Source organism: Rattus norvegicus, chromosome 1 (genome assembly GCF_036323735.1).
Source record: "Rattus norvegicus strain BN/NHsdMcwi chromosome 1, GRCr8, whole genome shotgun sequence".
Taxonomy (NCBI): Eukaryota; Metazoa; Chordata; class Mammalia; order Rodentia; family Muridae; genus Rattus; species Rattus norvegicus.
The window spans coordinates 110,668,122-110,685,171 of record NC_086019.1 but is presented as its reverse complement, the minus strand read 5'-3'; the positions used below and the strand labels follow the sequence as shown (position 1 = coordinate 110,685,171).

Sequence of the window (17,050 nt, the reverse complement as noted above, 5' to 3'; positions counted from 1 at the left end):
ATGGTGAGTGGTAACCTAAGGATAACCTTGCTGTAAGAGCATGAAGGACAGATGTGACAACTGTGGGCTCTGAGTCAGGTACGCAGGTTAGACAGAGAAGTTGTGTGAGCCTCGCGAGTAATTGGCCATCTGATAACTATGTTATAAAATAAGGATAACAGTTTCTGCCTCAAAGCACTGTGTGTGCTGAGGTATGAGCCAAGATGAGCACTTACACAATTAACTAATGCACAGGAAGTGGTCCCTAGACACTGTGTATATGCGTGTGTGCGTGTGTAAAACATTCAGAAAGGTAACTTTTTTCACACAAAATTCTTGAAAATTTATTAAAATGCCAAATTATTGTACTAAATTATCAACTAATGTTACTTCTAATACACACACATGTAGGTATATATTCCCACACTAACGACATTTAAACATCCTGATGCTCTTTCATGCAGGGAGGCTAAAGCAATACAGAAACTGCGAGTATAGAGCACAGGCACTGCCTTTCCTCAGTAAAATCAAAAGATTAGATAAACACGGGGCTGCAGAGATGGCTTAGCAGTTAAGAGCGCATTGCTAAATAGCCATGGGTGACAAATCGTTAATGTTTAGCTCTAATTTTTTTTTATTGCACATTAGAGTTACATCTTAAGCCAAATGAGAAAAGGAAAGATGCTATGGACTCAGACACTCGTTAGATTTATAAGCTGTTCTTTCTAGCTTTGTGATAAATATTAAACTTCATTTTTCCTCCCTTTTAAAGGTGATAAAATGGATACAGTGTGAGGCTGTAATCCTTCACACTATAAAAGCCTGGTTTGAATTTCCCACATCTGAAGGTTTTCTATCTCAAAATTAAAACCTCAGAGAGACAACACATCAGCTGAGTCCTTTCACTCTGGGCATCTCCTTAATTAATTATTTTTGCACTTTCCCACCAAACACCCTTTCTCAGAAAGAAGTGGCTAACAGGTTTTATTATTGCTGGTTAAATACTAAGAAGGCATTTTACCAGAATGCAACTTATCCCATATCGTTAGCCCCAGTGTACATGGATAAGTGACCAACTTAAACTCTTTAAAGGAACAAACTCATTACCCAGGAGAGTAAATCTTAAGTGCTGAAGTTAAAGTACTACAAGCATTTTTTGACATTTTTGGTTCCTTTGTCTAAACTGACACTGCTCTGGGACAAATGAATGTGAACTTAAGTATGTTCACAAATGCTCCTCTTTGTTCCCATAGATCTGAGCACTGTAGGAATATTATGGGATTTTGTGCACATAAATGGAAACAAGGCCTTAAAAAAGTATAACCTGTTATTGGCATTTAAAAACATAATCATCACTCTCACAAGTTTTCAAGTTGGATAGAGGGATACAAACATGAGTTTCTAGAGACCAGGTAATGGCTGCTCCTGTGATGCTCACGCTGAGATATATGGAGGCTTTAATCTCCTCCCTACTTACTGTCACCTCGGCGTTTTTTTACACAACAGCCTGTTTTTCATCACCAGGAGTGGTTTGCAATTTGAGTCTGGCTACTTGTTACCCCCAGTAAATCAATATGTGTCAAAACGGCAGCAAGACAGGTAATAGGACTCTCTCTTTGGACCTCCAGCCTCAGAGTCCCAGAGGACTCTGGCAGGGTCTGTTACTATGGCAATGGTGCTAGGCACCTCTCCGGCTTATCCAGCTGTAGTGAGTTGATATTCACCACAGAGGCATAATATTCTCAAGAAATTTTAGGGTGAAGGAAAAAAGGTCAGAGTCAATAACAACATGTGTGATTTTCTTTTTTCTGTTGATCTACGATGATTTAATTCAAAGACAAATCTCAGAGGATGTCTCCACAAACTCCTGACTGCCACCTGAACTGTCATTGTCTTTTACTCATGGTTGCCATGCATTCACATTTCTTCGTGATGAGGAATGAAAGACGGAGAACTATAAGACTTGAAGAATGGATGAGCATGAAGTTTTACCAAAATGCAGACATATGTTATGCAAATGTCTCCAAAGACAACGGATAGATTTTAAAGTTTTCTGCTATCATCGATGGAAGTTTCAACAGGATGATTCAGGCAACCAGAGAATTATCTTTGAGTTCTATTAAGGCATTCAAACAGATAATGGCAGATCTTAAATTGCACAAAGCTCTAATTCATTTTGGCAATTGAAAGAGACAATGGATTTTGAGTCGTGCCATTTGGTTACCACCTATAGTTATAAGAATTATGACTTACTTAGGCAGGTAATAGGCTGCTTTAGAGTGAGCCCTGTTGTTCACACAGCTGAAAGACACTTTGTTCTGAGTATTTTAAGGGAAAATGGCAGAAGTGATTTATTATCATTGACCTTTAAATGTGTCATAAATTGGACAGGTCATATTTAATAGGTTAACCTAGTTTGAACAGAGTCTCACATTTCCTCACCTTCTGATCCTCCTCCCTCCACCTCCCTCCCTGGTACTAGGATTATGGGTATGCGCCATCTACACCTCACTTTATTTGACAGCCACCCCACTCTAAGGGGCTTGGAATGGAATGTGCTCTTCCAGGAGTCTGGACTTGAATTTTATGGACATAACACTTACTTGAAATAGTCAACACTCTTTTACCCACAGATAAGATTGAAAACAATTTCCCAGCTCTACGGAAGACGTAAATTTCTTAGACAAAGTATATAAAGTACTTGGAAAATTCCTAGCACAAATGGAACTAATTAAATTTCAGTTGTCTTTCCTACAAAGTTTCTCTACTCATATCCTTGGAAATCATTTTCAAGTAAAACTAAGAACAGACTCAAAACGTATTCTTTATTAGTAAGGGTCTTGAAATACATTGGTTTTAACTGTTGTAAACACATTCTAGACAATTTGTATTTCAGGACAAAATAATTTAAAATTTTTGTTTCAACACATAGGGTCTTTTCTAGAATGTGTTTTCGTTAATTCCCCATCCAAGATGACATTCTAGGAAGGGGTGAGGACCAATTCTATGGTTGAGTATACTTGCAAAATATTACCCAGGACATTCTCCTAGAAAATTAAAGAAAGCATACTAAATGTTCCAAGAAACTCCAGATAAAGTAATCAGTAGTAGTAAAATATTAATACAAAAGTTAGTCTGCCAGGGTTTATATCCTAGTCCCACCTCATCAGCCTCTTAAAAAGGTTTGAAAAATAAAGACAAGGTTTCATTTTATGCCCAGGTAAAATGTCATTTGGTTCCCTTTTACTCACAATCCTCCTGCCTCAGTCTCACCAACACTGGGACTACAGGCATGTGCCACCATCTTCAAATCCTCTAACTTTAAAAGTCACTCATGTCTTGTATCTAAGCTTCTTCAAAGTTAAAATGGGAATGACAACAAGATGTTTCCTGATATGGTAAGGAATTAAAATAAGATAGGTCAAGTGTTCACAAGAGGCCAACAGAGTCAACTATTAATATTTAGAGTCATTTAACAGTTTGGCTAAAGTGTTTACTGTCAATCTCTAAAGATGTCTTGATCATTTTTCAGAAGGGCTGTTATTAGAATATACTTTGAACAGCCCAACTTTATTGTGTTAGGTGAATGAGTTATGATTAATTTAAAAACACTCTCATATATATGCTTATACTATCTTAAAACATAAGATGTCCTGCTCTCATATACCAGTAGAGGAATGCTGTGGTGGGAGACTTTGCCCCACTGGTGCTCTACTGGCTCAGCTGGGGTAGCTTGTACCACTTCATACACCAGCACACCTTGTTCCCACCAACCTATTACCTTGGTGTATTTCTATGTTGCTAAGTTTTATAGGGATTGAATATCAAGTAGCTAAAGCATTAGAGATCAAAGAGATTGTAGGTACAGCTCTCTGGTGGGGTCTGCAGAGACAAAACACAGTACTCACAGAGAGAGCTAATATTTGGAAGTTTCCCAGGGATAATCATCAACACAGTAAGATTTCAAATCAGAGAGGGGAAATGCAAACAGACACAGATAAGAGCTTTGCCCAGGTATGAGTCCAAGGAGTTCCTGTTGACAGTAGATTTGGAACCTCCTGGGAGACACACACCTGAGATGGACTGTGGGGGCATTCCCAGAGAGCTAAGAGCCAGCTGGAATGTGGGCAGTGCCATCCACTCAGTCAGAGGTCCTTTCTCATGCCACCCTGCCACAATGGGCCTCATACCCTTAGGGTCTGAACCATAATTAATCCTTCTATTACATTGTTTTCTGCCAGGCATCAGTGATGAAAACAACCAGAGAACAACATACCAGACAGCAATATGTAAGAAGTTTGAAACAAACCATAAAATCCTGTCTGGACTAAGCAATAGCAACAGAAATGCAATACAGTTGCTTACTCTCCTCTAGAAGAGGGAAACTCAGGAAACAAAATATTAAAATGAGCAATCAGTTAGTTAAATAACAACCTTCCAGGGACCTTTAATTGTTTTTAAATTTATAGGTGCATCAGTTGGCTTAATTCTCTTAGGTCATATTTTAATCATCTTCATAATAAAATATAAAGAAGAAAAATCTCATGTTCATAATTATTAGTTCTCATCAACTAAACTCTGCTTTCAATTATTACTATTCTATTCACATTTTATTCATATGTTATTTCTACATAAACTATTTCACTTAACAGGAAAGTTTATTTCTTATTTAACTGTATATCCAACCATTGCCCTAGTATATAGTTGTCTTTAAAATTGTCACTTTTGGAAGCTGGAGAGATGGCTCAGCAACTCAGAGCACTGCTGCTCTTGCCGAGGACCCAGGTTCAATTCCCAGTACTTATATGCTTGTTTGACCTGAATCTTAGAGGTTTTGTTTCACTCTGGGAAGGTGAAAGAATCTGCATTCTATCAGGTCCCCAGATATTCATGTGGCTCACCTGGGGACACATTGCAAGTCTCAATGGACTGCACACTAGTCGTCTGATTGGGAATTCTGACATCCCTCCTCACACGCTCATACAGATTAGTTCCGCAGATGAGTTTTCAATATGGGAGGCCCCACTGGACAGCAGGTGAAGGAAGGAAAAAAGAACATGAAGGAATCCAGGCAGCAGCCAGGGACCTTCGGTTTGCATTTCAGTGAAGCATTGTCTGGCTGATTGGAAATATTAATATCTCTGTCGCTGTAGAAATTATTAAAGAGATTTTTTTGTTCTGACCCCTTAAGTACTGAAATAAATGAGAAATTTATGTTTGGTGACAGTAAGTTTCTACCTTCAGAATAGATGCCAAGCTGCTTTTAATGGAAAAAACAAAAATCAAAACAACATGTGTGTCTGACATGTTTGTGTACATGAGCTATTCTAGTATATGACTACAAGTGCACACATGCCATGGTGAACACAGAAGTTACAGAAAAACCATAGGGGTCTATCCTTGCCTTCTACCTTCTTAAACACAGATTTTCTTTTGTATATTGCTGCTGCCTAAGCAGGCTAGGTAGCCTGCATACATCTAGGAATTATTCTGTCTCCACCATCTGAGGTTATAGACAAGTTACACCAAGTGCAGTATTACCGGCCATTCTGATGAACCCAGATTCCCAGGCTTATGTGGCAAGAGCTTTACTCAGTAAACCAACACCCCAGTCCCACTCACCAAAATAGTCCCATAGTTTTATTCATGAAAGAAACAGGAGAAAGTCTAGTTTTGTGAAATTATTGTACATTCATTAGAGATCATACTTTTTTTAATTTGGGAGATGAATACTAAGATATAGATTAAAATCAGAGTCGAAAATTCACAGAGGTCTGTTCCCTGTATCACAGGTTTCATTATATTTGGGTAGTGACTAATTCAATCTCTCTAGACACATGCACAGATGAACATATGTCTACGTAAGCATCCAGTAGTATGTATTTAAATCTGTGTTAACTGTCTGCTCTCTTCTAGAAACTCACAGATAATAGATATACTTAGCAGAGAGCCTCTATGAGCGATCTTCCTGGATCATTTTCTGAATACCACACACATTCTTATTTACCATTTTTTTTTAAAATTTAGTTTGACCATTTTGCTTTTCTTTAAATGTGCAAAGAGAAAATATGCTCGTGTACATATACAATCACAAAATGGTACCAGTGACGTCTCACTTAACCAAACATGTGGGCTTATTTGTCCAGTATGTAGGACTCTCTGAGGGCGAATTCTTTCTAAGCCTGCATTTTTATCACTGTGTTACTTTTAAGATTGAAGGTCAATGTTTTAAATTACCTTAAATAATTCTGCATAGTTCTTTGAAGTCAACAGTCTCATTAAATCCTTAGAGAAACAAGTCATCTCTTACAATGGATGGATAACTGAAGATGAAGCCTGATATAGCATAAGTTTCACTATCTGTATATTTGATATAACAGTATTTGAGAATGTATCAAAGGAGACAAAGCTATATTCAATAGCTTAGGAGTGCATGATAAATATAATTTTAAGTTTAAATGTTAAAATATATTGATACAAAAGAACACAATTAAGCCATTAGGAGTGGCCATCCACCTTCCATATATAAGAATTCCACCATCATCACTTGCCCTTTAATCCAAGTGTTCAGAAAGCTTTAAGTAAAATATTACCTCTTATAACCTTAAGGTCAATGAATTTCTGAGCATTCCCTACCATTTCCACACACAAACAGTTACAGCACAATGAGAATTCACTACAAATGGCCCAGCCAGGTACAGATCTAAAGCATCAGCCAAAGCACATGTGTATCAGCAGGCTACATTTAGTCTACTCATCCAACATAGGGAGAAAATAGAGAAACGTGCAATATAGGTGCAGGTGCGATGCCTCAAATTTCAATTAGTAAGTCTCTACTAAGACAAGAAGATGCTGCCTCAGATTCCTACCACTCTATCGGGATGGACACAGACTTACAAGTCAAATATGTCTTTGTAAGCCTCTCTGTGCAGTGGCTGGCAGTTACTGCAGAGACAATTGGTCAGTGTGCAGAGAGCTAGAACCTGGGCAGTGTCTAACCATAGTAAGTCTCCAGGAGGCATTATCGTAAGATAGAGACGACTGCTGTGAATAGTGTCTGCTGCACACTTCGGGGTCACTGCATTCCACTCATGAATTCCAGCATGCACTCAACTACTTGCACAAGATCAAGCCAATCAGTAAGCCAGCATGAATGAGGGAGAGGAGTTGAGGAGCTTTGGTAGCTAATGGATACTCAGCGTTAGTTACTTTTAGATAAGTGGCTCTTGGTAAGTTGGTCATGATCAACTGATAGCCCCACACTCTTGTCTATGCAGGAACCATCAATCTGACTCAATGGGTTGACAGAAACGATATGTAAAATTTGAAGGGACAGGGTAGGGGGGTAGTTCAAACAAGAGGGGGATGGATATAATGTATACATGAAGTTCTCAAGAATAAAAATATTACTAATTTTTATTACTATGAACATGTATTCATGACATTTAACTTTGTGAACAAATTTAATAGTTTAAACAATGCTGCAAAATTTCCTTCAATCTGTACTTTCTTAAAAATTCAATGTTATAATGAAAAATTTGATAAAAGAGTAGAACCACATAAGTGCAAGACTTATGCTTATGTCTCACTAAAAAGTGTTTTGAGCATGCACCTTGCTGTAGCTTGCTGCCAGGCAGTGAGCAACCTCCCTCTGGTTCACGATTTTACAGGCTTGCCTGAGTGTGCGATAGTAAATGAAAACACTGTCACCCGGGAACATGATTTCACCTGCAATAAAAGCCTTAATTCTTCTATAAATGATGGAATAAAATTAGCAGGAAGGAAATGGTTCCTGAAAAGAAAAACGGACCATCAAAAACTATCACACCTAATAACTACTATAACCTCTTATGCTGGCCATAAAATAGGATATTGAAGTCTTTGACAATTGAACAGACATGAGAGTCAGACACAAGTATGCATACTGCATTCTTTTGCCTGTAGATCCTAGGTGACATCTGAGGAAACAGCATCTAAGTTATTAACATCTCTATCACAAGATAAAAGGCTGTTTCATAAGGCCCTTTGTTTTGACTGTAGGCTCTGGGGTCTCATATTCTAATGGAGGCTGATTCTCACCTGAGCAATTAGCCTGGTAAAATGTTAATGCATCCACAGAGACTCTAAACCACCATTGTTTAATATGGTGATGTGAAAGCAGGCTGCTGAGCTTTAAGCATGTTTTCACTGCAACAAAGAAGGCAACAATAGCTACCTGGGTGCCTGGACACAGGGTGATTCACAAAACTCTAATGCTGGTCAGCTTTTATATCACAAGGCTGTCATTCGGAACCAGAAAAGCTATTTTTACCTAGATTTGTTTGTATTAAGTTAACATTAACCTGAAATTAGGTAAAAATCTAAAATGACTAATAAGATTTAAGATCAAATTAAGAAAACTGTTTCTTTCTATGTGTTGAAGATTCTTAAGGAGGCTTGTTGTATTACTGTTTCCGTTATAAGTTGACAAGAATAACATTTCACACTGACAAGTTTCCTCAGGTGAGAATCAGCCTCCCTTAGAATATGAGACCCCAGAGCCTACAGTCAACACTCTGATGAGTGTTTGCTGTTCCTAACTCTTACTCGATGCATTCCTTAAGATGCTTCGGTTCTTCATCACAACCAAGATGTTTTTAACATGCTCAGATGAGAAGCGAATGGAACATACTTTCCTTAGAAAGAGCCCAGAAGGACACAGAAAGAAAGCACTTCTTTGAACCAAAGCTTTCTGGGGGGATATACATAGTTATACTTTCATTCTTTGAAGGACTTTTAGCCTTAGCAAATACCACAGCCTGTTCTGAGAGACCTAGCTCTCTTGACTGTTAGCAAAGCAGATGCTGAGTAAAATGCTTTAACCATACAGAGTCACCTTCAGCCCCAGAGGACTCTGATGATTTGAGTTGGGGCATCCTCTCTCTGCTAACTCATAAAACTTGGTAGGAACAGCCCCAGTCACTGTTAAGTCAGGATACTGTAGTGAGGTGCCTTTTGTTGGGGTCTGGTGTTGGGGATCAAATCTAGGACCCCAAAATTAAAAGCAAGCCTCCTCCTAACTGTCCTCTATCTCTGGTTCCCTAGAGAGTTTTCAATCTTATCACATTGGTCCCTAATCCAGACCTATGGAAAACCCATGCTGAGCTAATCTGAAAAGCTGCCAAGAAGCAATAGGATGATGACTGATTTCCTCGCTATGATATATGAAGGTCCTGGAAGGGCACGTTTCATTCCACTCTACCGAAATGAAATGAATACAGGAAACATAAATGGCAACCCTCTCCCATGGGAGCTGATACTCCTGTGCGTATAAGGATATGCTCTGGTCACCCAGCCTTCAGTAGGGCATTATCACATCTATTGCTCTGCACATTTAGTGACACCAGAGGGCATTCCTGAATAGTCATGTGCCACATGTCCCCTGACCTTTTCTCTAATTCAGCTTCAGAAAAATGCTCATCAAGACGAGAAGGGGAAAAAGGACTTTACCCTGATGAAGAGGATCTTCTCTCCCACTCGGTATCGACCTTGAGAGAGTCGCTCCACGCAGAACTTGGTTGGGCATTTGCAGGGAGGATCTTCAGAGATTCTTTTTACCTGAAATAGAGAAGCACAATCATTGTCCCCAGGAAGTCACATGTGGTTATTCTCCAAGAGCTCAATCATGGCCGAAGTGTTAATCATTTAGACTTGTTCTATATCAGAAAAGATGTGAGTGTAGGAACTTTGGCTGAAATGTGAAGATGAGGGTCTGGAAACATCTTCTGAGTCTCTGACACTGCATGGTGACAGATGTGAGTTGAAGATTCAGAGACACAGTATGTGTGGGGTCTATATAGCAAAGATACTAAGAGCTAAAAGAAAGCATGCATAGACTAAGCCCACTGAAATCTAGGGCAAATGCGCATGACAGAATGTTTCTTCAATACAATCCCATTATACCAACCTCTTTAATTTTGAAATAAATGAAGAACGAATTAATTTTTCTTGGAAAATTTTTCTTGTTTAAAACTCTAAGGTTTTCCCCTGAAATTTCACCAACACATATTACTCAGACTCATCCACATTTCACCTCATCTTAAGTATCATATATATTAGCTGACATGTAAAATGAAAATCTAAAACATGACTCTGATTAATGTTCTTTTGGAGTTCTCATGAATAGACATGAATACTGTAAATCATAAGAATAGCTCTAGTCCAAGGCACCATAACTTACTGAGCAAATTCTCTACTGAGAAAGGTCAACCCTGGGACTTTGTGGGAAACAACTCCTCAGGAAAAAGGCAGAACCTGTTTGCATCAAATAAGCATGAGAAGCATTTTCTCAAGTGGCCTGCTCTTTCTTCATTTCTTCCTCACTACAGACATAGACTTGGGAGTTGTTGTTGTTGTTGCTGTTGTTGTTGTTGTTGTGTTGTTGTTGTTGTGTTGTTATTGCTGTTGTTGTTGTGTTGTTGTTATTTGTATTTTTACTTGTGTCAAGAACAGAAGCAAAAATAGAAGAGAATAGGCCAGACTAGGAGCACTGGAAACACATAGTTAACTGTGAATGATGGCAGTCCTGCTTCTTACATTACCATGAGGTAATCTGTCTGCCAGGTGCTCTGTTCTCAGCTAGGAACTGAGCCGGTTTAGGGCTGAAATGAGATTTCAAGAGGGGCCTGGTTACTCTGAATTATATTATCTCTCATCCCCAGACTGAGGAAGTTGGTGAAGAGAAGGGAGACAGTGAGAGCCATTTCTTAGAGCTGCATTTAACACCCTGAGAGTCAGCTCAACACAACGGGATGAAAAGAGGAGCACTCAGGCCGACCTGGACGCCTATCAGTGCAGAATCGCTCCACCAGGACATAGGGAAGAAAGCGATCTGAATGGGCACCACTGTGTTTCCTCTGAGAGATCTTGATTAAGGAAGGGGGCTTTATTGTCCACATAAAAGGTCACCTATTTCCCTGCGGTTCCCCTAAGAATCAGACAAGAAAATGTGAGCAGACAAAGGCGGCTCCAGTCCTGGCTCTTTCTGAAGTCGCCCGCTGGAATATGACCATCTTGGCATGGCTTCCCCGGCTTTCTCCGTCCCCTGCTTTCTCCGTCCTCTGCTTCTGCTTCCCGTGCCTCCTCCTTTTACTCTCCCGTACACTCCTCTTGCTTTCCTTTTTGGAGAAGCATACAATAACTGTGTGCTAACCACACACAGAAACTTAGGGAATCACCCGTTTTTTTCTTAAATTCTTTTTTTTTTTAAGCAAATTTATTCGGTTACATTAAGTTCAATTACAAATGGCTATGTGTACCTGGTGACTTAGATATAAGGGGTCTGATTTAAACTATTAATGAGGCTCAGATTACTTTTCCTTCTGTCCCACTGTCCCTGAGATAATATACTCCAGTGAAAAAAAACATTAATGCAAAAAATACAATGTGGTTTACAAGACTGAAGATTGAAGGAGACTATAGGAAAGGTCTATGTTCCAGTATATTTGAGAAATTCCAGGTCAATTAGATCTTTTGAGGGAGCTCAGCACAGCCTGTATGATGTTGGCAAGCTTTCTGAATGCCAGGCATGGAAAGTAATACTTTGTATTTCTCACTCTAACCGAATCTCTCCCCACAGGCATTGCGGTGGTAGTGTTTCTTTAAGCATTCTTTGAGAAATGCTTAAAATCTAAAGATTTTACAGGATACGAGGGTTCTCACTGGTAAGAGGCAGATGTGTCTACTTTGTACATTAAATGTGTCCACTAATGCACATTCCTCCATTAAACTAAGAGTTATATTCTCATAAGTGCCCACATAGCTTTGAGCTGGAAGAATAGACCTTAGAGACACAGCAGCTTGAGGGTCCTGCTGTCTTGAGTCCCTATATTACTGTGTGGTAGTGGTTGTTGTTATTGTCTTTTTCTGAGTTGGAATATTAGTAAAACAGGCTCTAATCCCTCTCAGGTTTATTCTACACCTTGGGGTTCTCTTTGTATTTTTTCTCTTCCCAAAGATGAAAAATAGCTAGCCATGAGACAGGCTCCTGAAGATTTGGGAGCATTCTTGTTCCTTTTCCCTGTTTCTGGTAAATGGGCACAAATGGTAGCATTTCTTGCATTTCTAACAGGACAGCAGAGCACAAATGGTATATGATTCAGAAGAAATGATTGAATTCAGAGGACAAAGAAGAGACTTTTCACACTGAGCATCTCTAACAGGGAGCTGGGTAGATGTAGACTAATAAAACGCCATTCTGACTGTGAAAATCAGACTGCACCTTGGGAGGAATGAACATTTAGGCCTCACTCACAACTACTTCATTCTATACGTATAAATACTTTAGACAGCAATAAGTTTGATGTAACATTTATCTAGGGTGAAAAATACCAAGAAAAATTTCATGTGTGGGCTGAGGAATCAGCTCAGTGGGTAAAATATTTGTAAAACATTTGGATCCTCAAAAAAATAAAAAAAAAATTAAAAAAAAGAAATCACATGTCTGTAAACCCATGCACTGGGGGATGCAGACAGGAGGATCCCCACAGCTCTTTGGCCAGTTAGTTGGCCTAAAACATGGGCTCCAGGTTTAGTGAGTGACTCTATAAAACACTACCACTACCATAAGGTAAAGAGATAAACAGAGAAATACCAGTGTAAGCCTCTGTGTTCATGGACACAAATGTGTACACAGAAGCACAAGCACCTCCACAGGTACACATGCACACATTTTTATGGAAAATAACACAATGTAAATATGGAAAAAATTAAAATATATTTAAATATGCATTTAAGAGCAAAGTGTCAAGAAGTAGGTTGAGGAACTAACAAGAGTAACCTCACCATGAAAGAGGTGGTTCAAAGGATGGAAGAACTGTAAAACACACTGGGTGAGAACAAGGAGACCTGTGGGCAATCAGTGGAGCAGGGACTCAGGTGGATCCCAGAGGATCCTATTGATTCTGACTCCAGCTAGTAATGTCGTAAAGCATGCTGGCATAATGACTGCCTCCACAGAAGATTTTCAAGACTCTAGCAATGAAACAAAGCTAGGGTAATAATACCTCATAATGAGAGCTCTGAGGTTCTCCTGGCTGAGTAATTATGAAACAAATGTAACACTGGCCAGACACTCCTCAGGTCTGGCACCATAGTATAGGGGAAAAGAGTGTAAGTACATATCACAGCTGAGAGGAGTAGTAAGAATGGTTGTAGCCCTGTAGACACTTGATTTTTGATAAAGAAGCCAAAATCATACAGTGAAAAAATGAAAACATCTTCAACAAATGATGTTGAACTAACTGGATGTCTACATGTAGCAGAAAGAAAATAGATTCAACCTTACCATCCTGCATGAAACTCAAGTCCAAGTAGATCAAGGACCCCAACATAAAACCGATGCACTAAATCTCATAGAACAGAAAGTGAGAAATACCCTTGAATGCATTGGTACAAGACACAATTTCCTGAGCAGAACATGAACAGCTCAGGCTCTAAGACCAAGAATCGACAAATGGGACCTCATGAAGTTGCAAAACTTGTATGAGGCAAAGGACACTGTCAATAGCACAAATCATTGGTAGCCTACAGATTGGGAAAAGATCTTTACCAACCCTACATCTGACAGAGGGCTAATAGACAAAACTGACAAAGAACTCAAGAAGTTGGTACAGATATAAACAGAGAATTCGTAACAGAGGAATCTCCGGTGGCTGAGAAGCACTTAAAGAGATGTTCAGAGTCCTTCATCATCAGGGAAATGCGAATCAGAACCTATCTGAGGCTCCATCTTAGACCCACTGGAATGGCTAAGATGAAAATTCAAGGGACAGCACATGCTGGTGAGGATGTGGAGGAACAGGAATACTTTGTCACTGCTGATGGGAGTACAAACTTGTACAACCACTTTGGAAATCAATTTGGCTGTTTCTCAGAAAACTAGGAATAGTTCTACCTCAAGACACAGCTATATCACTCCTGGGCATATACCCAAAAGAAGCTCTATCATCCCCCAAAGATATTTACTCAACTATGTTTATAGAAGCTTTATTTGTAATAACCAGAAACTGGAAACAACCCTGATGTCCCTCAACTGAAGAATGGATAAAGAAAATGTGGTACATCTACACAATAGAATATCACTCACCTATTAAAAACTAAGACATCATGAATTTTACATGGAAATGAATGGATCTTGAGAATATCATCCTGAATGAGGTAACCCAATTCCAAAAGGACATGCATGGTAAGTATTCACTTATAAGTAGATTATTAGCCATAAAACAACAGGTACCCTGCTATACTTCATGAACCCAAAGAAGATAAACAATAAGGAAGGCCCCAATGAGGAAGCTTGAATCTCACTTAGAAGGAGAAATAAAATAGTCATAAGAGGCAGATGTGGAGAGGGCACACAGAGGGAGGGTTACAGTGAGAGTAAGGGGGGTCATGATCAGGTGTGGGTACAGACAGGAAAGATGGTTAGAAGGTCTTAAAAATGAATGGACACCGGCAACTAACAGGGGCAAGGATGTGGGGGCATCTCCAGGAGGAGACAGAGATCTGGGATAAGTGTGGAGCCCAAGAATCAATGAGCGTGACCTTAGCTGTGACTCACTACACTGGGGATACAGAACATGAAGAGTCCACATCCTATAGGCAGACAGAAACCCCAGTGAAGCAATAGAGGTGCCAACCTACCTACAAAACTTTCAACCCCAAATTTATCCTGTTTACAAGAAATGCAGACATAGGGGATGGAGCAGAGACTAAGGGGATGGCCAACCAATAACTGGCCCAACTTGAGAGATACTCCATGGGCAAGCACCAATGCCTAACACTATTAATGATACTCGGTTATGCTTGCAGACAGGAGAATGCTATCCTTGGAGAGGCTCCACCCAGCAGCTGACTCAAACAGATACAGACATGCACAGCCAAACAGTGGATAGAACTTGGGGATCTTATGAAGAATAGGAGGAAGGATTGCAGGCCCCAAAGAGGATAGGAATTCCACAGTAAGACCAACAGAATCAACTAACCTAGACCTTGGGGCTCTCAGGGTCTGAACTACCAACCATATAACATGCATGAGCTGGACCTAGGCCTCCCCAATCATATGAAGCAGATCTGCAACTTGGTCTTCATGTGGATCCTGAACAACTGGAGTGGTGGTTATCCCAAAATCTGTTGCCTGCATGTGGGATATGTTCTTGTAGTTGGGCTGCTTTTTCTAGCCTCAATGGGAGAAGAAGCATCTAGTCTCCCCGAAACTTGAAGTGCCAGGGTGGAGGGGATATCCAGGGGGACCCCACCTGCTCAGAGAAGAAGGGGATTGAGGATGAGAGAAGGATTGTGGGGTGGGGTGACCTGGAGGGGGCAGTGAATAAGTAAAAAAATATTAAGTTAAAATAAATTTAAAAAACCAGAATAGCTGTGGCAACCCAGAGAGACACATTTGTAAAAAGAAGACCAAACTCATGTTAAATATAAAGAAAAAGCATAAAACACCATGGAAAACTTTCTCTCATAATGTAAACAGCATGACTTTGTTATTATTCAATATCATCCAATTATTGTAGAAAGTTTAAAAATGAAGGTTTAGGAGGAGCAAGGCATGTGATTGGTCCTAAAAGGATTCCAAGAAGACCTTCCTATGGTATAAAATCTCCCTGACTATTTGCACATTCTGAGTGGTCTGAGTGGCTACCAAAAACAAGCTGGATTAAAATGTATTGTATGGGATACCTTGGTAGGCCAAGCTCAAGTATACTACTACCTTCTTGGGGACTCACAGCTGACCAGGCAGTTAAATTTCTGCTTTTAAAAATTTGTCATGTGGAGAAAAACAAAAAATGGGTACGTGTTTTACTGCACATGAAAGCACCCATCAGCCCACTCTTCCACTCTTTCTCAACTCAGACCTTAGAAAGGGGTCCTGCAGTCCTGGCAGCCTTGCATCCTAATAACTAAAAGCATCAAGGTTGCTACCAGCCTTCCACAGACTTTGCTTGCTCTGACAAGACAATACTTCAGTCTTATACCTCTAGCTCTGTCATGTCCCATAAGCTTGCAGGCAATTATAACCCACAAAAGCAAACTTTGAATAAGCCACACCAAGACAAGTCATGCTTTTTCTTGTTCATTAATGTCTTCATGCATTTAACATATGAGTAGGACAGCACATGGAAATAATTTCAAACATACTACTACCATAAGCAAGGATTGTTTAATATCCCTAGAGACTTCTTTTTCCTATAATGATGACATCACTGCAGTGTGTTCTAATCACCAAAGGCTGTGGTAGAGCACTGCAGAGTATACAGACCCTAGCATTAGATAAACACCTGCTGGAATCTAAGCTCCTCTCCTCCTAGAATCAGGAAACTTCCAATTTCCACCCTCTCCCCATAAGCAATCTTCCTTTCAGATATAAGAGCTCTCAAAAACAATAAAAATAAAGGACAACTCTGGCCAATACCAGGCAATCAATAAAGTCCAGTCACTTTTTCTGCTAGATGCATTGTCCCCTTCCTCAACAATCCTCAAGATTCCTATCCTTATAAGAAGGTGTCAGGAACTAATAAGAATGAGGTTGAAGTGTTTTCAGAAAACATTTTCAAGGAGTTAATGCATTTCTTAGATTTTCAGATACTGTTCAAGCGAATTAAGTGGCACTTTATTTTAAATCACGATGAGCTGTAGGAGCACAAATTTCCTCAGTGGAGATAAAATGAATTCAGAGGAGCTGAAATGCAGAAAGGTCAAAATGATATGAGAGGGCAAGGTAGGTTTTGTAGTTGGAAGACTTGTAAATTTCACTCACTGCATCATCCAGTAGGTTTCCAGTACTCTTCTTCCCTGAAGACTTTGATGAAGGAGAAGGCGAAGGAGATGGGGCAGAAAGTGTCTCTTCTTGTTCAATTTCTTTTTCCAGCTTTATCAGACCAGGAGGCTCCACACCATACCTTTCAAAATCATCAGATAGTTATGCATACACATGCATGTGCACACAGCATAACAATGCAACAGCTATACAACATTCTGGATTGTGAGTGCTGAGAACTACTGCCCTTTAAAAGTGGCATAGACT

At 39.7% G+C, this 17,050-nt stretch overlaps 1 protein-coding gene across 14 annotated transcripts in view; it reads right to left on the bottom strand.

Moving 5' to 3' along the window:
- The window catches only part of Gas2 (growth arrest-specific 2), a 133,621-nt gene that overhangs the window by 36,401 nt on the left and 80,170 nt on the right, over positions 1 to 17,050 (bottom strand). For 13 of the 14 annotated variants that reach the window (XM_017589558.3, XM_063271101.1, XM_063271078.1 and 10 more), the window contains 2 exons: positions 16,784 to 16,925; positions 9,469 to 9,576 (listed from right to left, as the gene is read on the bottom strand). In XM_017589558.3, coding sequence (XP_017445047.1) covers positions 9,469 to 9,576; positions 16,784 to 16,925 — 250 coding nt within the window. Of the gene's footprint in view, positions 1 to 9,468; positions 9,577 to 16,781; positions 16,926 to 17,050 lie in introns of those variants that run through there. The other variant, XM_039087544.2, reaches the window with a different exon arrangement.